The sequence below is a fragment of the Barbatula barbatula genome (assembly GCF_947034865.1).
Source record: "Barbatula barbatula genome assembly, chromosome: 6".
In the NCBI taxonomy this organism is placed as follows: Eukaryota; Metazoa; Chordata; class Actinopteri; order Cypriniformes; family Nemacheilidae; genus Barbatula; species Barbatula barbatula.
The window spans coordinates 16,007,731-16,029,329 of record NC_136765.1 but is presented as its reverse complement, the minus strand read 5'-3'; the positions used below and the strand labels follow the sequence as shown (position 1 = coordinate 16,029,329).

The 21,599-nt window shown below is 37.9% G+C and overlaps 1 protein-coding gene across 1 annotated transcript in view; it reads left to right on the top strand.

Annotated features, from left to right (window-relative positions):
- Positions 1-10,188: 10,188 nt before the first annotated feature.
- The window catches only part of prkd1 (protein kinase D1), a gene marked incomplete at its 5' end in the record, with an annotated part of 34,424 nt that continues 23,013 nt past the window's right edge, over positions 10,189-21,599 (top strand). The window contains one exon of the mRNA XM_079458639.1: positions 10,189-10,353. Within this exon, the coding sequence (XP_079314765.1) occupies positions 10,189-10,353 (165 nt within the window). The remainder of the gene's footprint in view (positions 10,354-21,599) is intronic.

The window sequence follows — 21,599 nt, the reverse complement described above, 5'->3', positions numbered from 1 at the left end:
GCCTCTTTTTTGGCGGCCATGCGTTTCCAGACATTCGCAGCCAAATGTCTTTTGTTATTTACAGCAGCTATTTTCATGCACGCCTGGCGTCGTCGATGTAAAATAACAGTAATTGCTGGATCGTTTGCAGGTTGTTTAGCTTGTGTACCGAGCCAGATGAGAACAGTTAATGAGCACAGCTTCCAGCGGCAATTAGTGAAGCAGTCGTGTACATCACAGATGATTTGCAATTAGCTAGCTACATATTATATACACTATGCCGGGAGTGCGCCAGGCGCTTTGGTGTGTGTTTGTTACAAAGGGGGGTTCGATTGGCAGGGTAGAAAGCTGTATGGAGACATGAAGGGGCCACAGGACGAGATGGTGGTGAATATTCACACCTATTCCTCATGGGAGACCTGTGCTTGAGGAGATTTGGCCCTGCCCCCTTTATTCTGCTTTACATAATGTTAATTGGCATAATGTACTGATTCGGAGACAAATATTATTCTTAGTAGTGTTACATTGGGATACGAAGCTCGTTACAATAATATTACACGTGTGCTAATGCGCGGTCACCATGTGTGGAGCACGGCGGAGAGAAAACGTGTCCTGTGGTATCAAGTACTAATGCTATTCTTATAGTTGGATCATTATAACAGCAATTTAGTAGAATCTAGAAAAATGACTCCATACGGGTAACATAAGAACACGACTTCACTCATTCTAAAGCTGAACGCTAGTTTGCATAGAAGAGTAGCGGCATGAAATGCGTACAAATGCGGCGTCATTATGGGGTCGTATTCGAAGGCAATTTGTTCTGTGATAAAACACGGAGATGTATTCAGTCTCCTATAGAAGGAGCATATATTTAAAGAGAGCCAGCGTGTTCACGGTTTATAATAGTGTCGTGCATAGGAGGGGGCTGGAAATCACTTTTGAGGCCGTTTCTTGTGTGACATCATACAGCACCCTCTGTGATATTTGGTAAGACTGTCAGGTCCTCTGACAGACACGCCAGATGGCTATGTGTGTGTTTGACGGAGTGTCTGTATGTGTGTGGGGATTATTCCATTGTTGTTACACTCCAGGATAGCAGCAACGTTGACACCTTTTAGCTGCTAGAGTTCAATCTTTAAAACATTAACATATTACGAGAAATGCAGAAACAAAATATCAGCTTGGAGACCGACATCTCTGGTGTGCACAGATTTTAATTTATCTAATGGTTGACTTTTTTCAGATAGTTTAGTCATCAGGGTTGTAATGATGCAAGTGCAACTTTTATATTGGATGTCACTACAACGTATTGTTGAGGAACATTCTTTGTTATGTTTACAGCACTGTGATCTGACCTCATAGGGGTTCATTATTTATAAACTAAAACATAAGATTCTGAGCTATCTGGGGAAGTCTTCAATTACTTTGCGTATGATGTCCTATATGTATCTCAAGATCTCACACAGACAGTGACAGAAATATAATGTTAAGGCCAAAATCAGTTTTCTCCACTAAGGCGTCTACTGTAGGTTTATAACAGTAAGTGGAGAAATATGATGTATATTTACTGTATCTCTATAAATCTAGATAAAGACAATATCTGGGTTTTCAAGACCAAATTGTTTTCCGAAACTGACAGAAAACATGCAGAAAAGGACAGGAGAAATTGAAAACAGTGGTTAGTGTTGTGCATGCAAATACGGTTTCATATCTCCATGACAGGACATAGAAAACTGGCCACTGGCTGCAAATTCAGACTTTTAGCAAATTCAGATTGTTGTACAACTCTACAACATTAGGAAAATTAGACCTTTCCTATCGGAGCACTCTACGCAAGTCCTAGTCCAGGCTCTTGTCCTGTCCAAACTGGATTATTGCAATGCGCTTCTGGCTGGACTTCCTGCTTGCACAATCAAACCTCTCCAGATGATCCAGAATGCGGCGGCAAGAGTGGTCTTCAATGAACCGAAGAGAGCGCATGTAACTCCGCTCTTCATCAGGTTACACTGGATCCCTGTTGCCGCCCGCAGATAGTTCAAAGCTTTGCTCCTGGCCTACAAGACCAAAACCGGATCTGCACCATCGTATCTCCACTCGCTAATGCAGATCTATGTTCCTGCCAGATCACTGCGGTCTGCAAAGGAACAACGACTAGTGGTACCATCCCAAAAAGGAAAAAAGTCACTCTCCCGTACCTTCTCTGGATCTGTTCCACATTGGTGGAATGATCTACCAGCTGCTACAAGACCAGCAGACTCGGTTGCCATCTTTAAAAAACGCCTAAAAACGCATCTCTTCCGTCAACACGTCGCTGATTGATTTTTCCTAATTCTCTTCCCTTTCCTTCTTTAAAAAAAAAAAAAAAAACACCTTACTAACCCTACTATTCTTAGCTTTTTATACTGTGCTAGGCATTAATGGACTAGTTTGATGCACTTATGTATTTTGTTGCCTATGTTGTTATAATTGCTTCCAATGTTTCCTCATCTGTAAGTCGCTTTGGATAAAAGCGTCTGCTAAATGACTAAATGTAAATGTAACCAAAAAATATGACATGATTAGCATTCAGCGTAACCAAAGATGCGTTTTCAAAATATGTCAGATGCACAAGTATTTGGAAAAGGAAAAGAAAAATTACTTTGGTACACTATGCTATTTTCCCTAAACATATATACGACACCATTGCGCTTCAAAGTTTTATATAACCCACTCATAAACAGCACATTATTGAGCAAGAACAGACACATGGGCCACTTCCTCTGCCCCCAAACAGCTAGTTTTCCTCCCACAAACATTATCTTTAGCGTGTGACATCAACAAAGGTTTCATTCTGTAGCATCCGAGTACTTCAGCTAGAAAATATGATTGTTCATGAAACGACTGTAAATCTCAATTATGTTTGACATTGATGAATGAAAAGCGTAGAGTACTACATTTATTTTGTATACTCCAAAAGAATAATCTGAACCAGTTTTAATTTTTCATTAACACGCACCACAAAAATAATAATAATGATTCATAAAAAAGACTTTTAAATAAACATCCTGAAAGAATAAAAAAAACAATGCTTAAATTAAAAAAGGGTACTAAGGTACGGAAGCCGTAAAGTGCCAAACAAAACAACAAATCGCAAAACGCAACACCAAATCTGAAAACACATTAACAAACCATAAAGCACAACAACAAATCCGGAAACAAAATAACAAATCAGAAAACACAACGACAAGTCGGAAAACAAAACGACAAGTCAGAAAACACAACGGCAAATCCGGAAACAAAATAACAAATCAGAAAACACAACGACAAGTCAGAAAACACAACGACAATTCGGTCAAACCGGAAAAGATAGGTCTTTTGTGTGACCGGGTAGTTACTGCTGATTGGACGGAACCCCTGTAAGTTCCGTACCTCAATACTTGTGACAGAAACCACAGAGAGGCCAGCAATCACTTGAAAGAACTACTGTATAGAGTTTAGTATCTGAAAATTGAGTAAAATGCACCAGTCCACCATATCAAGTGCTTTACCTACCATGTAGTTTTGGTAGCAGTGTGTCACAAAAGAAGCCATTCTTGAAAAAGTGCTGTTTGAGGCACAAACGCTGACCCAATTGTGATGTGATTTTTAGCCTAAATTCAAAGTGATACGCATGGTGCAAATACAACACTAGACTAGTCACACCTCAAAAAAAAAAAGATACAATGAAGTAGCATCAAGCTGCTACTTGTCCTTAGCACAGACTGAGCCTCTTATTGAAATGATATATTGACGGCGCAAAATACATAGAAATAAGGCCAGGGAACCTGATTTAAAAACCAAATGCTCGAGAGAAATTTAAAGACAATACTGTTAGCTTGGTTGTTCGAAGAATGAAAATGTGAATTTTCTCTGGCACTATAAATCATAGTGTGCAAACGTTACTCAACAAGCATGAATAAACTGAATAATCTGCTTTGTAGAATGACCTAAAATTTGATTTGAAAAGAGATAACAATTTTGAAAAGTGGCTTTATGAAATGTTAAAATGTGAAAATTGAACATTTATGTCATATTTTTTAATGCTTTGTGTCATTTTTGATCAAAAGAGCTATGACAGAAGACAGAAACCCCTCTGTAGAGCAGGTACAAATGAAACACTTTTTCGAAATATTCTTCTTTTATATTCACGCATTTTTATTAGATCCACCAGCAAATTACCGGCTAAAGGTCTGAACGGTCTACAATTACAAAATCCACTGCCTGACATTTACTCAATAGAGCTGTTTTGTTATGCCAGACCAAAACATGACCAACATGTAACCTAAACAAACAACTCCATACATTTGTAGTAAAGAGGACGACTTGACAGGGGACAGCCAATAGAAAGGCCAGAGCCTGGGTGTTCAATTCACAGGTTTGAAACTGTAGATTAATACAGTCTCCCGGGAGTCTATTATCAAGTGTACTCATACATGCAACAGTGACCGCCATCCGCCCTAAATCCAGCCACACCCTGTACCCAATTAGGCCTGTCCCTGGTGATTGGGCAAGGGGAGGGCCTGCTGAGGTCTGCCCCGTGCTAACAAGATGGGTGACAACTGAGTCATTAGCGGCCTGTGACTGTAGAACTAGTGATATGAGCCATTAGGGCACGATATCAGTCCCCTACAAGTCCCAACTGAACGCAGGCTTTGCTTCCAAAGTCCCTGACTGCCTCCGCAAGCCAATTAAAGTTGTTATTGGGAGACACAAAATAATTAAAGGTGCACTTTGTTGTTTTTTATTTGGGGTGCTGAGGGACCGCCCCTGGCAGTGTTGCAATATGTTTTCTGATGTTTGCTTTTCAATTTCCCAGTTAAGTATCAAAAATAAGCCCTGGCCAGCATAACGAAGAAGCTGTTTCTCATGTGAGGGTGCTGTAATCACGTCAACTATTTGCATACTGCCACAGTTGTGTTTCGTCATGATGTTATAAAGAGAAATGGAGGCGTAAAAATATTTAAATATATATAAAGTCTCCATGTTATGCGCATATTTATTAATTAACAGTAGAAATCATTATTGTATATTTAGAATAGCGTGACACATTTCATTTGTATGTGCATTTTGTAGATATATGCATGTATTTAGTGACTTTCTGTGGAACCTTTTTTTTACAAAACAGTTAAATAAATGATTAACTTTTTTTAATCAAAGCAATATTTATTTGATTTGTATAATAAGAAAAATAGAAAGGACAAATAACTGTTGTACTGTTTGTTGAAAAAAAAATATTCAACACTTTCAGGCGAAGTGAAAAACATTTTGTGTCTTTGTTTTTATATTTACAGTTGTTTTGCTGTCATGTTTAGTATCAAGTTATTCTGGTGCATTTATTTATATACATTTTATGCAACTATATTTTAATCTAAGCAGCACTTGGGTTCATCATGCATGTATTTGAATTCTTATAGATTTATGACTGCTCTGCAGAGGGCTCTGTGACTCTACATCTGCGTCTCACAGCAAACTTGTTTGTGAGCACACTTTCACCAGACGATTCCCAGGGCCTCAAATTAAATGTCCCGTAGGCTCCATATGTAGACATGAGACAGAACAACAAGAAGATACACAACATATGCAAAACACATACAGAGTACACACAAACAAACATGTCTAAAAATACACAAATACATTACATCAAATTGAAATGAAACCTTGAATTCCCAATAAATTTAAATGTAATATTGAATTTACTGCCAGTTGCTTTGGATAAAGGCATTTGCCAATTGCAGATATGTTACACGTAAAAAACCAATAGTTTCCTTGAACTTTAAAGGCACATTGAATAACAACATTTCAAGGGCGTGAATTTCCCTCACCTAGATAGCCTTTCTACCAATCAACATCTCAGTTAAACGCTTCACAACACAATAGACTGAATATGTGCAGGCCCAACCCAAAACACTTTACTTCACACATCTATCGGGGTATTGGCATTTACATACCCTGTTATATATGCTTCCTATTGTTATTTGAATTTCACCCAGCAAAACTACAACATTCTAACCAGGACCTTTTTACAAAGTCCTCAGACGTGTCATTACAGAAAAGGCGTCTTCGCTGTGGGGATTTAAATCGCTGCCAAAGTCACAATCACAATGAATATAAAACAAACGGAATCAGCCAAAAGCATGAAGACTTTTTGCTCAAGTAGCTCTCCAGATATTTAATATGTGTCCCTGTTGACCACACACTAAATAAACAAGAAAGTTTGTACTGGAACGAGTTGTTATTGCCAATCTCATTCACAATGTTAACACTCCTCAAACCAAGAACTAAGAATGGTGTATTATATGAAATCAATTTATCTTGTAGCTCAACTGGTAGATCCTGTATGGGTTTGATTCACAGGGAAGGCTTATAGCCATTAAAGGAATAGTTCACCGTCAAAATGAAAAATCTGTAATTATTTACATGCGCTCTTGTCATTTTAAACCTGTATGACTTTCTTTCTTCTGCAGACCACCAAAAAGTATATTTTGAAAAATGTTGGTAACAGAAAACTGCACATTTCATTTTGAGATTAAATTGGTCACATGATCAGAATTAAATTTTTTGGTAGAAATGTACTCTTGTAGAAACTGTATTGTGTACGGCACATACCTATCAGAATCTAAACCACAACATCTAATACCCCAGATGCTCCATCTAACATTGCCAGCAGTCAAAACCTCCAAGTCACAAAAAGGCTTGATGGAGCAGTCACTCCACTCTCCATAATTATAAATATAGATATTTTCCCCGTCAGTCACATCAGCACTGAGGATGTAATGGGCGTTGAGTTAATTGCTGAGTGAGCCGCAGCAAGAGAAAGAGAGAGAGAGGTAGAGAGAGAGAGAGAGAGAGAGAGAGAGAGAGAGAGAGAGAGAGAGAGAGAGAGAGAGAGAGAGAGAGAGAGAGCAAGAGAGAGAGAGCAAGAGAGAGAGAGCAAGAGAGAGAGAGCAAGAGAGAGAGAGAGAAAGCGAGAGAGAGAACGAAGCGGGTACTAAACTGAAAACTGTCATTTCTGCCAAGCCCCTAATCATTTATTCTCCATTTTCAACCATGTTACTAAAACTCTTTCCCACTTATTACATAAATTGCAATTACAAATTATCATGACATGCTGCTGGGGGTCCTGACCTGTAATGACTCCTAATACAGAGAAACCTTATTATCTGTCAAGAGGTGCTTTGGCATATGGCATTGACGGGCAGCGTTTTCTGTGTGACATGCTCAGATAATCTTTTGACTTCCTGTCTTCTGTAATTTAGACTTATTTCAGAAAGATTATTTTACAGGTTTATGGGTGGAATAATTTTAGTTCCCCTTTGTCAAATGAGAAATTGCACATCAGGAAGAGTTTCGGCATCAAACAAGAACCGATGCGAAAGGAAAGGTCACTCAGCTGAAACGGAGGCAGTGCGAGCGATGTTTGTGTCACTTTAACAAAGTGCTGTGCTGTGGTTGATCCTTGTTTTGCATTTCGAAGTCCCAAAGGGGGCAGAATTAACCACATTTTCACAAACAACACAAAGTAAAAACTGGAAATTAAGAAACATTACATGCAAATAATTAACTCAGGTGACAATTTTTTTTATTCAGGCAGTAAATCATTCACCGGATATTTAAGAGGACATTTTAATCAACTGCAAAAGCTCCAGAGGAATCTGCAAACCTGTGCTACAGCACAGTTATCATGGTCTTATTCTCTAGTGCCCATTCAAACCATTATAGTCAAGGAAAAACACTACTGCCTCCAGTGTTTGTTTAAAGAACTGTTTCATTGTACTGTTGAGTTCAGCATTGAAATAAATGAATAAAACAAAAAAATACATTGCTACCTGAACTAAGAGTATTAATTCCAACTATTCAATTGATTTGTTCAAGGCACGACCATGTCATCCTCAAGACATTTACTGAATTGAAATATGCTTTCCAGTGGCTCAATGGTTAGTGGCAAATGGCGCTAGAAACGCCAAGGTCATGGGCTAGATCCCAGAGGATTTCACATACTCAGATACAATGTATAGTATAATGCAATCGAAGTCGCTTTGGATAAAAGCGTCTGCCAAATGCATAAATGTAAATACAAGATGAAAATACAAATTCTGCCACAATGCATGTCAATATTTGGGGGTAACGTATCTGTGTGGATCTGCTGGGACCTAAAACCAGCAGTCTTAAAAATGATCTGTCTGATTGAATAGAATGATATTAGTGGCCTTCTGTCTCTTACTACAGCAGTGATCAGCACACAGTTGCACTATGCGTGGGAGGCAAGCATCAGCTGGCCTCTCTCCTAGCAACTACAAGTCCTTGAGCCCTTCTGTTTACAAAATGCCGGCACACATAGAGGTACAGTATACATGAACACAGTTGGCTCACTCAAACCTGGTTACATATTTTCATCCTTGTGTGTATGTTTCATTCTAGGTTTGAGGTTTGGGTGTGTCCTAATGCACATCTTTCTGCCCTACTATAGTATAAATAGTGTGAGTGTTAGTATACATTTGTCTGACACATTTGATTTCTGTATAGCTGATGGGTCGAGGCTAATGGTGGCAACGTGTGCGATAAATTTGCTGTGTATATCGTATACATTAAAAATCATGGAACATCATGTTACAACTATATATAAATATATATACAGGTACTAATACCAATGCGTTATAAAATGTTTCAAAATAAACCTGTTTTTGATTTCTATGGTTGTTTCATTGGCCAAGAACCACATAAGAGGCCATCTGATTGTACATATAAAGCAACAAATCACCCTTCAGCTTAGTTTGGTGGACTGTTAAAAAACGCAACTTATCAATTTCATCAAATCCAGTTTTGTGTGCCATATAGTCCTCAAAAGATGCATGCGTCTGGCCCGCAGTTAACTTCCGGTCTGTATTTATAATATAACAATTTATTTTATATTTAATTTACATTAGTATTAATTTATATAGTATATTAATTAGATTAAATGACATTAAAACTACTCAACAGTTATTGATTCTTTGCGGAGGTCTACCGGAAGTTAAGTTTGGGCCGCATAATGTTTTTTTTATGTTGTTGACGCTGAAACCATCTATACATCAGACATTTAGCCAGCAGTATGTGAGGAAACTATCACCATCACCCTCTTGAGCACTGAGGGTAATAACCTCAATAACATAAGGTGCAGCTTGACTTGTGTTTCCTCATTAGTGTGAATACTGTGCTCAACTGGAGACAAAAGCTTTCATTAAAACAAGTTTAGTTAAGTTTAAAAGGAATATTTGCATTTTCACCTACTACAGCAGACTGCCAACACCTGGCACCTACAGCTCTTCTAAAAATGGATCATACCCACAATTGTGTTATAATATTATATTTGTATAATAGTGGTCACTATTACCATAGCTTGTAATTGACCAGTGACTTAACTTATAGCGTGATCTGGGCCATTATGGGGACCAGAATATCTCATAATAATTGGGAGCGGGCTCTTTTAACTTAGCATAAAGCTATGAATACCTTAGCAACAGCGAAGCAACACTGTGACAACTCTGCCAACCATGAACATAGGGTTTTAAGGTGCCAACTACAAACCACCCACAACAGGACTGCACATGGGGGTTTGCATGGTAACCTATGAGCAGAAGTCAGTTTTTCTTTAGAAAATGTAACAGTTGTTAAAATATAGGCTACTTTGTTAAAGGAAAAGGCTGTTAGCAATCTATTAGGGTATACACTAACAACGTTAATTTCAACTGATGGTAGGCTACATTTTCTTATGGTACATGGCTACAGGCATCCATTAACCGAAATAAAAAACAAATAAGCTATATTGAAAAATCAAAAGTATTCATCCATAGCATAGAAACTTTAACATTCGTATCTCTGTTCGCCATTGCAGCATCATCTGTGCCTCCGTGATGAAAGAAACAGCCAGGAGGCGGTGTTTTATCAGAGCCCAACATTAAAGATATCTGACGTCTATATCTCCATCATCATCATCGCCTCTTAATGTCCAAATAACTCTTTGCGTTCCCGCGCCTCTATCGTTTTTCCTCCAATTTCGTGTCTTTCGCCTTTTCCCCATTAACGTCTTTAGGGATCTGAAGTTTGGATCAGCTCGCGCAACCGGTGTGTGAACTCGTCGCGGTGCGCTGACCGATCAAACAGCCTCATTCGACCGCTGTCCAGACGTGATCGTTGTGACACCAGGGGATTCATATGAGCGTGCCTCCGATAATCCGACCGCCGAGCCCCCTCCCGGGGTCGCAAGGCATTTCCTTCCAGATTCAGATCGGGTTGAGCCGGGAACCCGTCCTGCTGGACTCCGCCGAGTTCAGCCTGGCGCAGGTCCGAGAGATGGCATGCTCAATCGTGGACCAGAAGGTAACACTTTCCATATTCCTCATGTTTCATTCAGCGCCATTCACGTTCTGAATGCCATAGCGGTAATTATGTCGTATATAATAGAAGTTAAGGTCGGAAGTTGTGAAATAACTTTAACTTGACGCGTTCTCAGAAACGCGTGTTGCTCTGAATGTCAAGATAGTATGTATGAACTTGATACTTGGTCTAAATGTTGACATTTTTGTATTTATGGACAGATTATTGAAATTACCCCCAACAATAGCACATATTTTTTTTGGCCATTATTCATAGCCTACAGCACTTTAGGTAATACCGAGTTTGTAGAACTCTGATACATTGATACAAAATATAAAATAAGCCTCAAACTTCGAACGCATTTTCAATGAGATCAATGAATTAAAAATGAATTCTTGTCAAACTATGTGATAATTCAGCAATGAACCACTGGATTTGTGGCTTCTGCATTGTATTTTCCATTGACAGTGATGACGCCACATGCTGACGTCAGGTACTTATTGAACTAGCACAGGGTTTGTAGCACACAGCACTGCGGGCCTGTTTATCATACAGTATTGACTTATTTTAGTAGTGTCCAGATATCATGGCAAGAGGTTTGCCGTTTTCTTTTGTTTATCCGAAGAAACACATCACAGATCACATATTTTATAAAGTAAAGCCTCACATTATAAATTTACGCCTGCCGGGGGCCTTGTTTTAAACCTGAACCATTTTTTTGACACCAATGAACTATAGCTGTATAATAATTTTATGGCTAATGAGCACTAATATGACAGTGACAACAACACTATATTTAGACTAACAAAATACTCTTCACATTCATGTTGTTGGTAATCACTATAAGTTACAAATTGATTTAAAGCAGCTGTTCGGTTTTAAACCAGAATAGTCTGTTGCCAGAGGCGAACTTTACCAATAACTATACTTGTTTCCAACCCAGTAGTCAAAATTTTAAATGTGCGATCAAAGTCAATGAATTTTGAAACATTGACCCAAAAGCACTCAGCTATTGTCCGCTCACAACGCTGAAATGTCTTCCATGTTGTTTTTTCGTTTAAACAGCAAATTAATGCTAGACCTGACAATCAAACAGACTATGTGATTTCTGATTATAAACTGTTACGTTGTTGGTGTTGCAAAGGCTGCAAAAGTCAATTGAAGATACCCCCAACTGGTGATTCACCAAAGGTTTTCGAGCTGGCTCGTATTATTGTTGAAATTCTTAAACATTTTCCATGCTTACAGCCAATTGTGTACCAGCAATAAAAATATCTACCATATTTTACGTTAATGTTGAGTAAAAAGTTTGGGTGAAGGCTGGGGATCACCCAAACATCTACTTTTCTCATTTCAGCCCCAGTGACAGAAAGCCCCACCTAACAGCCTTTCCATGTGCATTTAATGTAATAGACCAGCATGTGAACTCACAAGTACTTCATAAAGTTTTGCAAGTGTTCTGTGTGGCTTCATTTTGTCATAACAGCATAACACTATGATAACACAATAGACAGATTGTCACCACCTCTTGAAAAGCAACTTCGATAGCATCTCCACACAGTTATAAATATATTTTAGCAAAAATGCAGTTTCTGTTTTATAAGCACCTGTGCTGTGACACATCACCCGAATGATAGTAGTACTTTCCATAAATATTACCCATTGTACGAGTCTTGCAAAGTTTGCGACGAGGCGTTGACAACAACACAATTTGTCACCATTATCAAATCTTTCGTACATTTTTTTTCTCTCCCTCGCGATATTCTGGTTTATTTGGTGACACGAAGTGCACGGGTTGCAGTTTGTAGTGTTAAAATAAAGAGCAGTATTTTGATAAGCATGATAACAACAAGCGTCATGTGACGCTTAACAAGAAACACCTTTTCTCTGGCTTGAGGTTGTCCTTATGTGTTTTGTAAAACAAAAGTATGTGTTGTATGTGAAAAAAATCAGAATGAGAACAAATCTAACCTGGGCTCTTTCAACGCCTTGCATACATGTTTTCAGATAGAGAGGCTCTCCGGAGCTTAAGCACTCACAGCATTTAACACTTTACATAGTTAATGTGAGATGTTGAACAAGTGAATATGAAATAAAGGTGACTTTTTCCTGTGCAGGCAATCTGTGCTTGTATTGTTTAGTTGTATTTTTTGGAAAGGGGAATACGTTTTGTCTAGCTTTGTGCGCACTTTATACATTAAAATCGCGATTGTCTTTTTTCCGTATCGTGAAGTAAATCAGAGTGAAACAACTTCTGAAATGAGAAAAATGTTGGTGCGGGACTTGATTTCGTTCATCGAGTACTGATTGGATCGTTGAAAGTTTGCAATCAGTCAGTCATTGAAGCCCCGCCCTCGCGCCATTCCTCGTGACCAGAGCCATTGAGAGAGAGAGCACCTTAACTTATCAGTTAGTTAAAGATTACAAGTGCAAATTAATACAAAAATAATAACAATGATCTGCACGGATAAATAATTTATAAAAAATACTACAACACTGTGTAAACAATTAGAATGCTCATTTTTAATATTATGCTGACATTAATATTTCAATATTTTCACTTTGAGAAAGTGGTTACATCAACAACATTAAGATTACAGGGTCAGACTTAGGGGGAAATGATTTAGCAGAGAGTGACATAAAATTGGCATGTAGATTTGATAGTATTAGTTGCAAAAAGGTCTTCACTAAATGAAGACATGTCCAAATGCTCCTGAGTCAAATTCGGAGAGACATTCTGTCATGACTTGGATTACTGCATGATAGCAGTATATCTAAATAAACTATAAAATTACAAACTGTAATAAAATCATAGCTTTTCACATTATGCGGATTATTATTGAGTAATTATTATTGAGTTTTAAAAACTTTACCATCCTCTGAACAACTTTCCTTTCCATATGCTCTTAAAAACCCAAAATACAGATTATATTCAACTATCGTCAGCACGACGCAGGCGCAACCACGGTAAACGCTTGTGGAAACTAACACTGAAGTCAGGAATATAGTTGAATGAGTCTGTATTTTGGGTTGTTTGTGCACAAAACATATCCTCATCGCTTTATATAATTAAAGCTGAACCACTGGAGTGACATGAACTATTTCAACAATGTCTTTACTCACTTTCAGCGCTTTGAAGTGTGGTTGCGTTGCAGTCTATGGAGGAGTCAGAAAGCTCCCGGACCTCTTCAAAACTATCTTATTTTGCGTTCTAAAGATAAACGGAGGTCCTAGGGTTGACGAACGACTCAAGGGTGAGTAATTCATGACAGAATTTTCATTTTTCGGAGGACTGCCGTTTTAAGATATAAAATTGCAAGCTGGTAAGATACTGTTGAATCATTAATACGTGACAATTCCCTAGTCCTTTTATAGAATGTTTGGGCATACCTACATGGCGCCGCGGTGGCTTCAGTGTAATGACGTCATGAGCAATCCAGTCATTTATATGGATCAGTGGGTATATAATAAACCATCCATTCCCTTTCAGTGGATAAAAATCAAGTGCCGCCCAAATGTTTTGTCATGTCTTGATTTATTTGGAAGGGTTTTTTTTAAACAGCAACTCTCCCCAGACAGATCCTGTAATATTTCCAAACCAAATACATAATTTCTCACAACATTTGGTATTATGTAGTTTAATCAGCAGAGCAATGCAAAGGTTGTGGGCTCGAGACTCAGTGAACACATCTACTAATCAAAATGTATATTTTAAGTGTATTTTGGATATGTTTAATTCTATATATGCACATAAAAAAAGTGTGTAGAAAAAAACTATTTTCCCAAACACACTGTAAGACTGTAAAAACAAGCAACAAAGGGCAGAATTATGACCTGATCTTTTAGGCAGTGAAAAGAAATTAAAACTCTTCACCATCTTCCTTTCTTTCTCACATTGACAAAAGTCCTTAGTGCTATCAAGGGGCTGCCTAATAGACTGTGAATCCATTAGTGCTCTGGATTATCAGGCTTAATTAAAGTGATAGCGCCTTTGTTTGAAGTTTGCACCTTTTTGCATTACCGCTCCTCAAAGTGTTCTTATTAATCAGCGGGGCTGCCGCACTCTTCATGCTAAGCGCTAACCGATCCATTGCTCAGTCCATAACATAGACATGGCTGGCAGATGAGCAAGAGTTGATGAGGCTGCGCCAAAGCGCTGCTCGCGTTTGATGAGCGATTTCACATCAGCCTAATGCATCCATCACAGGTCTGAAACGAGTAAAAAAATGATTGCTGTTGTCGTGTGGCTCTGTTTAATGACACAGATCTTTGGCTTGGTTTACAATGGAGCCGTTCTGTAAACCGTCTTAAAAGACAGCCGTATTTTGCTATTCAGGTTGTTGAGATGAAATAGGCTCCATCTCCCGTGGATCTCCGAAAGATGTAGATATTAACGCAATTATGCATTTTAATGATTTTGATATTATACGTGAATTATTGATATTAGCTTATATGGTCATCTCATCGCTGGTCTTTCTGTGCAAGTCTTTCTTGTTGCTTGGCAACTGATTATGATTGCCTGTGAAGTACTTCTGAGTGCCATTATGATGACGAGAGCCATGTGTGATGGGGTCACGCACTTGCAGACACACACACAGATGTACACACGCACACCCACACTGTGGTAAGAGATGAGAGCTACACATAGGCATTGTCGTGCAGGTGTTTCTGGAGAGTATTCAAAGGGCTGCTTTCATTACCATGAGAGACATGACGGTGTGTATGCGTGCACATGTGCGTGTGTGTCTTCTTTTGAGCATAGCCTCCCATTCATCTCAATTTTGCAACAACATGTGACAGCGCCAAGAAGCACCCAGCCAATCGGCTTGCAAGGTTGCTAAACGTAGAAAGTGGATTTTTGTTGTTGTGTATAATTCTGTGGCTCTAGCTAAATCATGGCAAGTGTGTCTTGTCAAACTACAACTTACCCATTTCATGGCATTGAGACGTGCGCTCATGCTCTCCAACATCGTGGAAACAGAACTAATGAAGAGAGTTAACAAAGAAACATGTTAATTGCTTCCAGTAATGAAATAAACACTAGATGTTGTAATTGAAATGACTAAAAATATGTAGCGTTTGTCAGTTTACTGGAAGGTTACCTCTTTTTCATGGGTGTTGGGTTTGGAAAACACAATTATCTCCCAGGGAGAACGGTGCCAGGGTCTCACCGAGCGCAAACACAGTTATATAGGGTTTGTTTGTGGTCTGATCATCGTAGCTTTCCATTAAAAGGCATCTGTGCACTTGCAAAGGTAAATAGATGTCTAGCATACGTGGCAGAACAACCAGGGAGACGCTTTCGTTAAACCTTAAAGGAACAGTTTACTAAAAATAAACATTCTGTCATTATTAGTGACATTATTTTCTTTAATAAAAAAGGAGATATTTTGCTTAATGAAAGTGGATGGTGGAGGGCTTTTTTCCCTTTTGTAATATGGGTATGAAATGACTAGAAAGAGAGAGAGGAAATTTTTTACGGTTGGATTTTTAAATAATTGGTTAATGCATCAGCAAACAGGAACTAAAAATGAACAATACTTCCACAGCATTTATTAATCTTAGTTCATGAATTTTAATATTTACTAATACATTTTTTAAATCAAATGTTATAACTGTTAGCATTAGTTAATGCACCATGAAGTAATATGAATTTTTGTATTTACATGAACTAACATTAACAAGGATTAATAAATGCTGACAAATATTGCTCATCGTTAGTTCATGTTAGTTCATGTATGTACTAATGTACAACCTTATTGTTGAGTGTTACCATTATTTATTTGTTGTTTGAAATGATATGTGGGTGAAGGAGGTTACTAAATTGTTTATTTTGGTTGAACTAAGTCTTTGAAACCAAGCAGTAAGCACTTATTTATTCTCAACAACTAAAACAACCTTTGGCATATGCTTTTTAAAATGTACCGAAAGGTTTGTGTAAAGATTACAGAATAAATAGCTTTGATTAGCCTTTAATCATTTCATAAACCAAATGCCAAAAACACTACCTTCAATAATCACTCCTGGTTAATAAATTATATTAAGTAATACATATTCTATTCATTAGAAACAACCGAAATTAGTTTAACGACTACAGAAAGCACGCAAATCTCAGTTAAAGTGTTGTTTCACAATTGTTGCGGAGCATGCTGTGCGCGGGAGTCCAGCTTACCTTATCATAAGCAAAATATCGAAAATTATAAAGTCATTTTAGAGATGTACCACCCGCTAAGCCTGTCATGTTATTTTAATGATCTGCTGTAGCACCTCAAAGCCAAACAGAACTTATGCTGTCTCCAGCCGAGTGCACTTTGCCAGGGGTTAGTTAGTGGGCATGCGGTACTGAGGAAGAGAGCTGCAAAATACTCACTAATAAAGTGTGAACATACAGCTATTAAGGTGACAATGAGAATCTTAGCAGTCCTAAAAGTGAGCTGTAATTAGATACAGTGTGCAGTACTTTACAGAGCTGCTCACCCAGACGATCTTTCATACTGTAGGATTAAGTACATGTAAATGTATGGGAATGAGATCTTAATGTCTAAATCAGAACTGCGTCGTATAAGACGTCGTGGAATTATAAGGTATAAAAAATTTTGTCAAAATTTGAGGTGGCAGACATTGTTTAGAATATAAGAAAGAATAGAAAACAGATCAACATTTACTTTGTTTAATATATCTGTATACAGCAGCCATATCTTTGGCAGAACATAGTTCCTGTGTATGGGGTGTAATAATAGAGGAGTAATGCTCCAATAGTATTGATCAGTGGTTGTTATAGCACAGCTAGCAGCTGCTAACCTGCAGACTACACATGGCATGGGCAGCCTGATTGACCGATGGTGGTTAGAGTTCATGCTGTCTAGGGGTATTGACTCTCCGAATTGTTCTTTATTTGAGGTTGTGGTAGATGTGCAAAGACAGGCACAATATATGTTCTGCACGCATCATTCTCATGAAACCCTAAAACATGATGACAGTAATGAGTTTAAATATAAAACATAATTTACTGACACAAAAAAAGATCATACTAAAGATGATTTATCATTTCATCAAATTGATTATTTTCTGCATTTTATTGCAATTGTTGCTGAAAATTGAATTGCCATAATGCATCCAGCTATGTCTGAGTGCATGATAAGTTCTGCTTGACATTTTTAAATCCCATTTGTAAATCACCTTAATTTACCTTTGCGTATAAATGTCCTATATGAATAAAGTTGCCATGCCGTGCCTAATTTAAACAGAACAAGACAAAACAAATTAGTAACCAGATTAATGTTTATTTCTATTTTATTATAGTTAAAAGTTTAATATTCTCTTGTAATAACATTATTGATTATTCTTTACCAATACAGGTAGCTTTCTACATTTAAAAAGATGTAACATTTATAAATTATGTTATTAAGTCCAATTATTTATGATGAAAAAACGTTCTAAGGCATCAGAGGGTTCTCATTTTCTATTATTTTAAGACAATTAAGTTTTTATGTTTTGAAGAATAATTTATATAAAAAGTCCCTAAAAGTATATAAATTAATGCTTTAAACATGTCTGATATGTTTTTAACACCTATTGACATTTATTACGCAAGTATTTTTTTAATCATGTTGGAAATCTTGAAAACCAAGATTTCACGACAATCACCCCATATACTATCAGATTGTTATTGTATTGTCTGACAGTACAGTATATAGAAAAAGTGCTTTTTATGCTGAATACATGGGTACATACTGTATGTGACGTGCTGATGGACAAATTTTTATAGGAACCACTAAACTGACATGTGTAACTAGGCACACTTGAGCATCAAAACTAAATCACACATATACCAAACTAATATTGACACAATCAGCATAATTAATTCATGCCACAATGCATGCTGGGACTTTTAGAAGTCCCACAGCATCTATCACTGGTAAAGTCATACAATATAAGTATTATTCCACATCTTGCTCACAAATTCTCACATTTAAAAGAAACACTAAGCACTTCCTTATTTTCCTTAGCACATTTAGAATTTAGATCAGATGCCAGAAACTATTGTGGCGAGTCAACTGTTGTTATTGCATAATGATGCTTACTCTAAGACAAATGGTATGTGGGTATTCTGAAAAATTACAGCAAGACAACACCGCTTATTGCATCCTTTACCTTAATAAGACACATATAATTTCCAAGCTGATTTGTTTTAGTATGCAGGACTCACTCATGCTTTCAAACTGCAGTACATTCCATGAGAAGACACACCATTGCTGGACAATATATTGAACTTTTAAAATATTACAAATGTGCATATCACAATATGCATATTGCAATGGTTTGCAATAATGTTGTCAGATTTTCTTTTCATGTACCACATTCTTTTTTCCTTTTCTTTTTTCAGCTTTTAAATTTGAATTTTGTTTATAATTTAAGTTTAAATGGATTTTAATACCATAAATCATATGGTATCACATATTGTATATTGCATTATTCATTTATTTGCTTTTGGTCTTATTGTATGTTCCCTTACAGTATCTATTTATTGTCCATAAAAGTCAAAACTGACATCATCACTGGTCTCTCTATCATGGCATTGATTTTGGTACCATCTCCTACTACACTACATGCCTGTGTTGTTTTAGTGGTTTGTTTAACCAATTTTGGGCTGAATGTTTTTCTCAGGTCAGGTGAATTGGCAGGAGATTTTTTGTTATGTGAAGTGTCAGGTTAATTTGGTAAAAGGGTCCAATAATTTTACATCGAATTGATATCAGCTATTGAGCTGCGCTGCCTTAAATAGCAGACCACAAACTTAATACGTGCAGTTCTGAGTGCATTACAGACTATGGCCATAAGAAGCATTGCCGGATGTCATCATCCTAAATAGAATTATTATAAAGCCTGCAGATAAAAAATTTCCAGGTTAATTGATTAAGAATAATTTCTAAACATTGCATACGCACACAGTTACATGTTTAGTAAAAACATATTTTAGGTTAGATAGAATAGAAACAAGAGTGCATTGATATGAAAATGTATATGTGCTAAAGTTGTACTGTAATTGCAATAGAATGTACATTATGAATATATGTTATGTAATGCATGTATTACAATATGACAACACATTGATATCATTAGTTTAAGTAATTAAAGGGTTTAGGAGTATTTAGATGTCAAAATGGTTCTAGGAGGAAGGAATCGTGAAGTGGCTTAGCTTTAAAAGCAGGGCATTGAGCCTGGTACAGCGTGGGCGAGAGGGGGTTGACAGTTAATACCGATGATTCACTCCTTACGTGCTCTGAGTGCTTGGTCTTTCTCTCTCTCTTTCTATCCCCTTCCATTTTTCCCAACATACCTGCCTCTTTCCGCACACACAAGTGCTCGCTCCACCCTGACAACCAGCTTCAGCAACCAGTTGTTTAAAGGGAAGACAACATCTAAATTGATGTTCCTCTCACCGTCCTAGCCTGTCATCTGTAAAACACATACAGTGAGATGGCAGAAAATGACAGTCATGAAAGACCATCAAGCATTGAGGTCTGGGCAGCCCTCTAAGTGGCAATAACATAGAGTTATTGTCAGCGGATTCCACTGATCGGTGCCAGACATCTCCCAAGGGGTTAATGACAAGGATCGGTGTGTCTCCAGCTCTGATGGTTCAGACATGCAGCAGATATATGTGCATCCATTTGTGCCAAACAAACGAATGGTGCTCAATCAGGAAAGAGCCTTGGGTGTCCGCTGCCATGACAACCCGCACTGTTACAGTGAGGCTGCTGTCATGGTGACCTCAAAAGCACACTTGCTTCTGTGGCTCTTCATTGTGTAGCACTCATTGATACAAGAGGGGGAGAATCTGTGCAATTAACTAGTGAAAAGGGGGAAAGAAAAGCAAAAACAGATATACTTTGTCCAGCTAATAGCTTTGATTTCAATCTAATACACAGCATGATGCCATGTGAATATTGGAGAATCTGTGTCTGAATCTCATGCTTGTTAAATCTGCATCGCTTTGCTTTTCAAATGTGAGTCTGTCACCTTGCTGAATCATACTCGGTAACTGAATGATAACACGTTTTGGTGCAGTGTTCATCTCGTGTGGGCGTTCGGAGGTGAGCACTTCTGCTTGGTTGTTAAACAATGCTATGTAGAAATAAACCAATGTTCTAGTCCGAAGCAAGCTCACAACGCTGCCCTCTCTTGAGCTTCAGACTATAGTTGCACGTTTTCCAGTAGCTTGGAATTGTGCAAAAATGTGCATACTGTAAATATGACATGGGTATTCGACTGGATTGGGAATAAGGCAAGCGATTAGCAGTCATTTAACCTGTAGCCTGATAATCATCGTATGCTATCACAGTCTGTAAGCATCCAGATACATTTTTTATCCCACAGCTTTCTAGGCACACAGATCTTATGTGAGTCACTGATGTTCAGTGTCTCTATTTAGAAATTGGATTCACTCCACATGCGTTCACTTTCTGTGCCATACTTTCCTCGCTTTAACTGTCTCTTTATGTCTGATTTGAAAAGGCCAAATTTGCAGAATGCAAATGCTTAAAGGGACAGTTCACCCAAAAATGAAAATTCGGTCTTCATAGGCGGATTTAGATGGTCAAGGGCCCCTAGGCTGCTCTTTCGGTGAAAGGCCCCCCTTAGGTGGCTTTCAGGTGCCTTTCACGCTCGCGGTTTAGTCCGGAACGGAGCACGGTCTGCCTGAAAAATAGCTAATGTAAAAGCTGTGACGCGAAATCAGGTGCGCACTACCCTGCGCATGCGCTTTAGGCGATTACAATTGACTTCAATAAAACACATGTAAGAGATGACAGCATTGGTAATTCACCTTTGATTCGAGCAAGAATGAGCCTGCATTGTTTTGCCCATTGCGAGTGGAATCAGAGAGGCAAATGAATGGTAATACAAGAATTTCCAGAATTAAAAATAAATGATAAATAGTCTGTTTGCAAGTAGCAGAAAGCTCTGAATGGGGTTGTGTGCATTACATAAACTTTGTATAAAACAAATCCATAATTAAAAAACAACCTGTATAAGATGCGTGTCATTGTGGAATAACTCCTTGAAATATTACAGATGACATGAAGAGCTAACTTCTGCAACAGCTAAGGATCCCACTGCAGATGTTTCTACTGCAGCACCGATGTTAGCCAGTGCAAGCTGCAACTCCTCCTGAGTCCTGCTGCTATCTTAGTCACGTTGTTCTTTTAACCTTCGTATTTTCCGTTTTTGTGCTCCACTCTTATACT